General features: G+C 41.4%; 1 protein-coding gene across 1 annotated transcript; it reads left to right on the top strand.

Moving 5' to 3' along the window:
* Nucleotides 1–1,297: 1,297 nt before the first annotated feature.
* LOC138892385 (uncharacterized) lies at nucleotides 1,298–2,752 on the top strand. The gene is made up of 3 exons (XM_070176096.1): nucleotides 1,298–1,514; nucleotides 2,139–2,384; nucleotides 2,574–2,752. Exons 1-3 carry the CDS (start codon nucleotides 1,298–1,300, stop codon nucleotides 2,750–2,752), a joined length of 642 nt encoding a protein of 213 aa, XP_070032197.1.
* Nucleotides 2,753–10,508: the final 7,756 nt, after the last annotated feature.

The following is a 10,508-nucleotide window of genomic DNA, read 5'->3' as shown; positions in this document are numbered from 1 at the left end:
AGACAAACGGGTAGACCTCCTCAGTAAGTGCTGTCCGAGTTCAGCTTGATCGGTAAGCTCCACATCCTTCGGAGTTGCCGGGTCTAGGTTTTTGAGTATATATATATATGTTATGGGTAGGTCGGGGCCCTGTTCCGACCATAATACATCCAACAGTAGAGGCTTGTAGACATATCCTATCAGTCACAGCAGTAAGTTGGACTTGTAGGCCTTGTATGTATATTATTTTTGGTTTCTCAACTGTAGTAGTTATGACGGACTTGTCAGCCCAGCTTTATATTGATGTTTAGTCAGAGCTACTCTCAGTTCTATTTTATATCTTGTTTCACAAATTGTCTTTCAATGTGGCCATATAGCCAAAGTATGACATTGTATGTTCAGAGTCCCTTAGTCTCAAGTTGGTATGCTCGGTTACGTGAGGCACCGGGTACCGGTCTCGCCTCCCCAGGTTTGGGACTTAACAAACTTGGTATCAGATCACTTCTATCCTAGATAGTCTACAAGCTATGTCTAGTACGGCCATGTTTATAGATGTGTTATGCACCACATTATATAAGCAGGGAACTACAGGATATTTAGGAGTTGGATATCCTTCTTTCAAATTTAAATCGTGTTGTAGAACTGAGTTATGGGAAATTTGAGTTAAACTTACGTATTTCTGTGTGCATACAGAGATGATGATGACTAGGAAGACTACGGCTAGTCAGAGGAGAGATACGGTAGTGGGTGAGGGGACCAGCAGGGTACCCCCAGAAGATGGGGCCCAGTCTCAAGCTAGGGCGAGACCCCTACTCAGCCATTACCGGCTCCTCCACCACCTAAGGAGATTCCTAGGGATTCCGCACATCCAGTTCCCCCTCCACTTCCATCAGATCAGGACTTGAGGAGTGTGGTGCATTTGTTGACACAATTGGTAGCTACCTAACAATAGGCTAGGGCATCAGCTAGTGCAGGATCTTCTGAGGGGTCTGGAAGTTCAAGGGTCCGAGAGTTTATTGCCTTGAGTCCCCTAGAGTTCACAAGGACAGATAAGAGGGAGGACCCATAGGATTTCATAGATTAGCTTCATAGGATCTTTCGAGTTATGCATGCCATGGAGAAAGAGGAAGTTGAGCTGGCAGCATTTTTACTCCGAGATATAGTCGTCCTTTGGTACGAGGGATGGGAGAGGTCTAGGGGACGTGATGCACCTCTAACTATTTGGGAGAATTATTCAGATGCCTTCCTTGATTAGTACTTACCACGGGAGATCCGACAGGCTCGAGTCGATCAGTTTCTAGCCCTCAAGTAGGGCAATATGAGCGTTCAAGAGTATAGTCTCCATTACGACTCATTGGCCAGATATGCTCCATCTATAGTTGCTACTATGCAGGATAGGATCCACAGGTTTATAGCAGGGCTGGCCCCAAAGTTGACCGAATCATGTGCCACCGCTGCATTGCAGGATAGTATGGATATCTCCTGGATTCAGGCATTCACCCAACATATAGAAAAGGGCAAGCATCGGCAACAGGGTACATAGAGGAGTGAGCAAGGGCAGCATAAGAGGATGAGGTTTTCCAGGTATCAGGAGCAGTCTCAAGGTAGTTATAGGCCCCAGTACTTTGGACGGCCACCTAGGCCTCCACCGCCTAAGTTACAGGGCTACAAGTTTAACCTATATGCTCAGTTAAGACAATGTGAGAGCTCACGGGCGTCAGGTTTGTAGCGACAATGAGCTTCAGGGTAGACATGGTCATTTTTGCCGCGGTGTGACATTTGTGGTAGAGGACACCTGGGCCAATGCCAAGCAGGTTTTGACGCTTGTTATACATGTGGGCGTCCGGGGCATATGATGCGAGATTGCCCAAGTAGAGATTCTGGGGGTATAGCACAACTAACGAGTTCAACAACAGGATCATCTATGTTCATGCATCCTTCAGGGCGCCAGTCTCAGTCTTCGGTAGGTAGAGGTTGTGGCTGAGGTAGAGGTTCCAGTTCAGACGGTAATCAGAACCGTATCTATTCTTTAGCGGGTCGACAGGACCAGGAGTCTTCACCATACATTGTGACATGTATATTGACCATTTGTTGTCACGATGCTTATGCCTTGATAGATCCAGGATCTACTTTATTGTATATTACCCCGTTTGTCGCAGGGAAGTTTGTTATAGTGCCTGAAATACTAAGTGATCCTTTTGCAGTATCTACACCGGTCGGAGAATCGATTATTGCTAGATGGGTTTACCGAGGTTATACGGTGACAGTTTGTAGTCGTCAGACCTCAGCCGATCTACTTGAGCTAGATATGATGGATTTTGATGCTATCATGGGCATGGAATGGGTTGCAGCTTGCGATGCCATAGTTTATTGCCGAGCAAAGGCAGCCATATTTCATTTTTTAGGTGAGCCAGTCCTTGAATGAGTATGTAATATAGTGACACCAAGAGGTAGGATTATTTCCTATCTGAAGGCGAGGAAAATGATCGCGAAAGGGTGCATTTATCATATTGTGCAAGTTACAGATGCAGATGCTAAGATACCTACACTTTAGTCTATTACACTAGTCAGAAAGTACACATATGTGTTTCCAGATGAGCTTCCACGCATTCCTTTAGAGCGAGAGATTGATTTTAGCATCGATTTGCTTCCAAGAACTCAATCAATATCCATCCCTCCGTATAGAATGGCACCTGCCGAATTGAATAAGTTGAAGGAGCAGTTAAAAGATTTGTCGGAGAAAGATTTCATCAGACCCAGTACCTCACCTTGAGGTGCACTGGTACTGTTTGTGCGGAAGAAAGCTGCTCACTGAGGATGTGTATTGATTATAGGCAGCTGAACAAGGTAACTATTAAGAATAAGTATCCACTTACAAGGATTCATGACTTGTTTGATCAGTTGCAGGGGGATATATGATTTTCAAAGATAGATTTGAGGTCGGGGTACCAGCATGTCAGAGTTCGGGAGAAAGATATTTCGAAGACAGCCTTCAGGACCCGATATGGCCACTTCGAGTTCCTTGTCATGTCCTTCTGGTTAACAAATGCACCCGCCATATTTATGGACTAGATGAACAGCATATTTCGGCCATTTTTAGATTTGTTCGTGATAGTATTTATTAATGATATTCTAGTTTATTCACGTTCAGAGGAGGAGCATGCGGACCACCTATGGGCAGTACTCCAAACCCTCCGTGATCCTAAGTTATATGTTAAGTTTTTTAAATGTTAATTATGGTTGAAATCTATAGCATTCTTGGGGCATATTGTATCCGATGAAGGTATAAAGGTAGACACTCAGAAGATTGAGGCCGTGAAATCCTGGCCTAGACCTACCACTCCGACAGAGGTTCATAGCTTTCTAGGCTTCGCAGGCTACTACCGGAGGTTCATATAGGGTTTTCTTCCCTTTCGGCACCATTGACGAAGCTAACTCAGAATGCAACTAAGTTTCAGTGGACAGAGGCTTACGAGCAGAGTTTCTAAGAGCTTAAGAACATGTTGACCTCAACGCCAGTTCTAACACTTCCAGATGGTTATACCGTGTATTGTGATACCTCAAGTGTTGGGTTAGGTTGTGTCCTGATGCAACATGGGAAGGTAATTGCATATACTTCAAGGCAGTTGAGGAAGCACGAGAGGAATTATCTGACCCACGACCTCGAGTTAGCTGTGGTTGTCCATGCACTTAAGATATGGCAACATTATATATATGGTGTTCATGTGGATGTATTTACAGATTATAAAAGCCTGCAATATATCTTCAAGCAAAAGGAGTTGAATTTGCGACAGAGGCGATGTCTAGAGTTATTGAAAGATTATGATATTAACATTCTATACCATCTAGGGAAAGCTAATTTGCAGTTGATGCCTTAAGGCACCGATCTATGGGTAGCTTAGCACATGTAGAGGCTGAGAAAAGAGAATTCTATAGAGAGCTTCATTAACTGGCTTATTTGGGGGTTCGATTAGTAGATTTTGACGATGTTGGAGTTGTACACCAAAAAACTGCAAAATCATCTCTCATAGCTGAAGTAAAGGAAAGGTAGTACGAGGACCCAGAGTTGGTCGAGTTGAAAGAACGAGTTCCATAGCAGAAGAAGCCGCTGTTAGAGCTCAAGGAAGATGGGGTTCTTAGATACATGGGTCGTCTGTGTGTCCCAGATGTAGCAGGTCTACAAGACAAGATTATGTCAGAGGCACATTATTCGTGGTACTCCATTCATCCTGGGTCAACGAAGATGTATCATGACATTAAGGATGTGTACTGGTGGAACGATATAAAGAAGAACATTGATGAGTTTGTCACAAGTGTCCTAGTTGCAAGCAGGTGAAGGTAGATCACCAAAAGCTCGGAGGCTAATGTAGACTATAGAGATCTCGACGTGGAAATGGGAGGCAATAAACATGGACTTTGTCATGGGTTTTCCTCATTCTCATTGTAAGTTCGATTCTATATGGGTGATAGTTGATAGGCTCACAAAATCAACCCATTTCCTACCAGTCAGATCTACGTATACAACCGAAGATTATGTGAAGTTATATATTAAGGAGATAGTGCGGCTACACGGAGTACCAGTATCTATTATATCTGATAGTGGGGACCAGTTTATAACACATTTCTAGAGGTCATTTCAGAAAGGTCTAGGGACTCCAGTGAATCTCAACACAGCTTTTCATCCACGGACTGATGGACAAGCCGAGCACACAATTCAGATGCTCGAGGATATGTTACGAGTAGGTGTGTTGGATTTTAAAAGAAGTTGGGATGAACATCTACCTCTTATCGAGTTTGCATATAATAATAGCTACCACTCCAGTATCCAGATGGCTCCGTACGAGACTTTGTATGGGCGTAAGTGCAGATCTCCTATAGGGTGGTTTGATGTTGGAGAATTTGGGTTACATGGGCTAGACTTGGTTCAGCAGGTCGTAGAGAAGGTAAAGCTTATCCAGGAGCGACTGTGGACATCTCAAAGTCATCAGAAGTCATATTGTGACGTGCGGCGACGAGACTTAGAGTTTGGGGTTGATGACTGGGTATTCTTAAAGGTGTCGCCTATGAAGGGCATGATGAGCTTTGGCAAGAAAGTCAAGCTTAGACCACAATATATTTGGCCTTATAGGATTATTCGAAGAGTGGGCCGAGTAGCTTATGAGTTAGATTTGTCCTCAAAATTGAAATCTGTCCATCCAGTTTTTCACGTATCTATTCTATGGAAGTGCATTGGGGATCCTACCCGAGTGGTGCCCACTAATGATGTATAGATCACGGAGGACTTATCATGCGAAGAAGTTTCAGTTGCCATCCTAGACCAACAAATTCACATGCTACGAAATAAGGAGGTAGCCTCCATGAAGGGTTTATGGAGAAGCAAGAATGTGGAAGAGATGACGTGGGAAGCGGAGGAAGAAATGAAGTCTAAATGCCCCAACCAACTTCAAACTAAAGATATGGATCGAGATGGGATACTTCAACACATCTCTATTAAGACCAGTAGGTCATCAGTAAGCTACTATTTTTGACTTTCAGTATTTATGATTGACGGTCGTGTGAGGCCAAGTGTTGCTATTTATAGATATTGGGCATGTGTGGCATGTATAGCGTGTTTTCTCGCTATGTGAAGATTGGTTCTAGTCTAGTATATGAAGGAGACTCTAGAAAAATTTTCCTAAGTCTCAAAGAGTAAACATTTGAGGATGAATGTTCCTGGGGGAGGGGGAGGGGGAGGGGGAGGGGAGGATATTACACCCGGTACTTTCATGTTGGAATGCATCTTAAGTGGATCGATATAAGTCGGAGTGTTTAATGAATTTTACCAAGATAGTGATGAATTAAAACATATGTTAAGGAAGTATCGTGAGGGTTGGAGACTGATAAGCACATCAGTCAACATTCGAGGACGAATGTTCCAAAGGGGGAAATGATGTTACACCCTATAGTTTCATATGTAAAAGTACATCGTAAGCAAACTAATGTAAGACCAAAAATGAGATCATCTTTGAAAGTATATAAAGTAAGTTAATCATGTTACCTTGGAGGTTAAAAATATTGAAGATCATGAACAACAAGTACAAAGAGGGTTGAAAGGATCAGAAGCTAAAGGAATTGAAGAAAATAATATTTCGTCGAAAGTCGACAAGTTGGGAATGTTATAACCCGTACCTTTGGGGTGAGACTAGGGCTCTTAATATGATAAGAGGGTTATGTTATGAGTTATTTTAGTCGTACGATAGTCATGTATTAAGTTTTGAAGTCAAGTGAGTTATGAAACAAAAGTCATTGAAAGTCATTACAAGTTACGTTCATATGTTTTACAAATATTTGGGTCAAATATCACTGAGCCTTTCTCCCAATATACTTAGAGTTACGGAGTGATACGCCCATCAAATTAAAGATCTATGAGTCTATATTCTAAATCATTAAACTATTTCAATAAGACATTTGAATAGAGAGATATGTGCATTTTTTCGAGACTGCGCAAACTGCATAGGTGACAAATAGGTGTGTCACCTTCTTGCTTAAATGAGAGGACTAAATGTGTCCAAAAAAGGGCCAGTTCGGGTAGGCCAAAGAGCCCTTTTAAGGAATTATTTCCTTCATATATCAAACTCGTTTTAGAGCATAAAAACCATAGATAAGCCCTTGCAAAAGTCTCCCAAAAATTCAACACAAACCCTAATTGATTTTCTCTTCTTGTCAAGTTCTAGTTGGAGGAAAACCTACGAGTTGAAGAACCAAGATAGGAGCTGAGATATTCACCAAATAAGGTAAGTATAATGTTCTCTTTCATACATTTTTTCTGCTGGAAAAGTATAGTTATTCGTTCTATAATTGTAAGAACTTATGGGACAGTGATCGAAAGTCGTGAGTTTGAGTTATTTAGCTTGTAGTGGACTGTTATGTGGGCTATTTCGTGATGTTGTTGGATTGTGTATTTTGCTACTATTTATAGAATTTTAGAGGAGAAATAGTGTGGAGAAAAACCACATAAATGCGAGGTGGTGGTCGTTCGTTGTAACATTTTTGGGTGTGTTGGGTTGTTTTGTTGTATTTTGTGATGGATATAAGGTTGGAAAATGATGTATATACATTGTTATTATTATTGTGTTTTTGGTATTATCTCAAATTGTGAGGAAGTAAAGATTATAGGGGAGATGCTGCCCATTTTAATTTAAAATAAGTTTGTCGTTCGTTGTGCGATAGTTGTACCTTTCGTAACTTAATGATAGTATTGTTATCGTTGTTGTAGATTAAGGTGCAAAGAGAAGAGTTCAACGTGGTTATTGAAACTATTGTGATAAGGTATGTTAAGGCTAAACCTTTTCTTCATTTTGGCATGATCTCGTAACTACATACGTTTGATAACGAGACATAAAGAGAAGTTCGTACTCCTAAATTTATGTATATTATCCTAATCTCATAAGTTATAATATTCTCCCTTATCGGGACTTTATATTTAGTTAAGTATTGTATTCTTCCAGTAAAGAGAGCAGATGGTCTCTCTCTCTCTCTCTCTCTATCTATCTATCTATCTATTATATATATATATATATATATATATATATATATATATATATAATAGTATTATAATATTTTCACCACCATCGAGCTATAATTGGTGGGCAGGCCCCTATTGGGCAACCTCTCGAGCCTACTGTAGCCGAGCGCCTATGAGCGAGCCCGGAATGGTCGAGATATCGAGCCTAATATGGCCGAGTGCATATGAGCGAGCCTACTATGGCCGAGCAGTTACATGTACCGAGCCTTATAGGCCGAACAACTATTTTACTTACTATATTGAGAGAATTGAGTCAGTATCGGCAGGTGAGTATATCTCCAGATCATATTTGACTCCCAGTTATTTCAGCTTTCAGTTATTCTATTGGCTTACATACTAGGTATATTATTTCGTACTGATGTCTCTTTTCTGGGGATGCTGAATTTCATGCATGCATGTTCAGATAGACAGACGGGTAGACCTCCTCAGTATGTGCTGTCAGAGTTCAGCTTGATCGGTAAGATCCACGTCCTTCAGAGTTGTCGAGTCTAGGATTTTGAGTGTGTATGTGTGTGTGTGTGTGTGTGTGTATGTGTGTGTGTGTGTATATATATATTATGGGTAGGTCGGAGCCCTGCTCCGATTACAGTATCTCCATCAGTAGAGGCTTGTAGACATATCCTGTCAGTCGACGTAGTATGTTGGGCTTGTAGGCCTAGTATGTATATTATTTTTAGTTTGTCAGCTGTGTTGGCCTAACTTTATATTGATGTTCAGTCAGAGCTAGTCTCCGTTCAGTTTTATATTTTATTTCACAAATTGTCATGCAATGTGACCATATGGCCAACATATGATATTGTATGTTTAGAGTCCCTTAGTCTCAAGTTGGTACGCTCGATTAAGTGAGGCACCAGGTGCCGGTCTCGCCTCCCTAGGTTTGGAGCGTGATAGGCAACTATGTGCTCGGGACTTACGTGGCTCGAGAGACGCGAATGCACAAATACCCTATAAGGGTGACTCAACTCCAAGTCCATTTTTGAGAATGGAATGCGACAACAGATACCCCGAGAGGAGAACGCCAAAGAAGATGCACTAGCCAACTTGGGGTCAACCACAATCATCTCTGACTCAGGAGCAAGCTCTGTCATCCATTTATCATGATCGACCCTCGATTCTAGTCGAGAGGAAGTAAATACCACTAATATGATTAAAAATTGATGTAATTATTTCGTTGATAATTTACAAAATAGCACGGTATCCCAGGATAAAAAGGTTTCTCGACAACTCAGGGTTCGGACGGTGATATACTGCCTCGTCGAAGGATATCTGTATCAAAGAACCTTTAAGATCATCTAGCCAATTTCTTTGGACCGGGGATATTGATTATATGCTTAGAGAAGTTCATGAAGGACAATGCGAAACCACTCAGGATATAGGTCTCTAGTTAGGAAGCTGACAAGAGCTGGGTACTACTGGCCCCGTATGGAACATGGTGCCGCCGATTTTGTCAAAAAATATGATAAATGCCAATGATTCTCACACCGGCTACACCAGCTGGCAGAATCACTACATTTCATATTATCCCCTTGGCCATTCATGAAGTGAGGAATGGATATAGGACCCCTACCGCAAGCTCCAAGCCAGGTAAATGTTTTACTTGTATTAACTGATTACTTTTTGTTATAGGACCCCCACCGCAAGCTCCAAGCCAGGTAAATGTTCGTAGGGGCCAAAGTTACAAAGTTTTTCGAAGATTGGTAAATCAATAGAATCACCTCCACACCCTATCACCATAGAGCTAATGGACAAACCAAATAATCAAACAAAGTTCTACTTGGTTATTTAAAAAAGGTTAGAAACAGCAAAAGGCAAGTGGCTAGAAGAATTGCCCATGGGTGTACAACACAGAGACGAAATCGAGCACTAGATATACTCCCTTTTCCCTAATGTAGGGGTATGAAGCGCTAATTCTGGTTGAATTAAGGGAACCGAGCCTAAGGTTTTCACATGCAACTAGAGATTCGAACGACAAAAATGTCACATACAGTCTGGACTTGTTTAAGGGACAAAGGGAGATGGGTTTGGTTTATATGGCCGCACAAAAACAATGAATCAAAAATTATCACAACACGAAAGTTAACCTGCAACATTTTAAGGTAGGCGGCTATGTACTCTGAAGTGTGTTTACAATATCCCAAGAGTCGAACGTGGGAAAGCTACGTCCGAATTGGGAAGGACCCTATAGAATCACCGAAATAACCCACAAGGGATCATACAAGCTTGAAGAAATGGATGGTAAGCCAATAAAGGCAAATTAAACGATTCTACTTCTAGACTCCAAGGTTTTGTTTCTCTATCTCTTTCAACTTACCTTTTGAATTTGTTATCTTATACTAACATTTGTAGATGATAGGAAATAAGCCGATCTGGCCTAGATGATGACTCCACGGACCTTTTCGGTGTAACCAATGAACCTCTGTAGTTCTACACCAAGGTCTAATAGTCTGATAACTAAAGGGCACAGGTACCGCCTTCATCTAAAGAATACTTCCCTAATCCCCCAACTTCCTCGTGCAGGAGTTTGACCATAGGAAGAAATCGCTAGCACCGGATGACATTCCAGTGTTTGATTCTTTATTTCTCAAACCCAAACAGTGAGAGGGGAATGATACTCTGTATAGGGTTCATACATGAATATCCAAAGTGAAAATAACCTCAAAAGGTCAGGAAAAAGGCAATCGAAAGACCTCAAGACAAAACGGAAGACCCATGCTCCCAAAGCTTAGAAAAGCCTCAAAGGTGCATTGCAATTGGAAAACTAAAGACCCCAAAAGAAAAGAAATGGGCAGGATCCTTAGAAATAAGTCTCCCTAAAAGAAAGGTACAGCTGTAAGTTTAAATTAGCATAAGACATTTTTGATCATATTGCTGAAAATGCACCTAATACGACAAATGTATTCGGAGTCATTATCCTATTCGAATAAATGGAAATCTATTTATTTATTCTACTTATGTTTTGCTCTTA

This window comes from Nicotiana tomentosiformis, chromosome 5 (genome assembly GCF_000390325.3).
Source record: "Nicotiana tomentosiformis chromosome 5, ASM39032v3, whole genome shotgun sequence".
Classification (NCBI taxonomy): Eukaryota; Viridiplantae; Streptophyta; class Magnoliopsida; order Solanales; family Solanaceae; genus Nicotiana; species Nicotiana tomentosiformis.
This window is presented reverse-complemented; position numbering and strand designations above follow the sequence as displayed.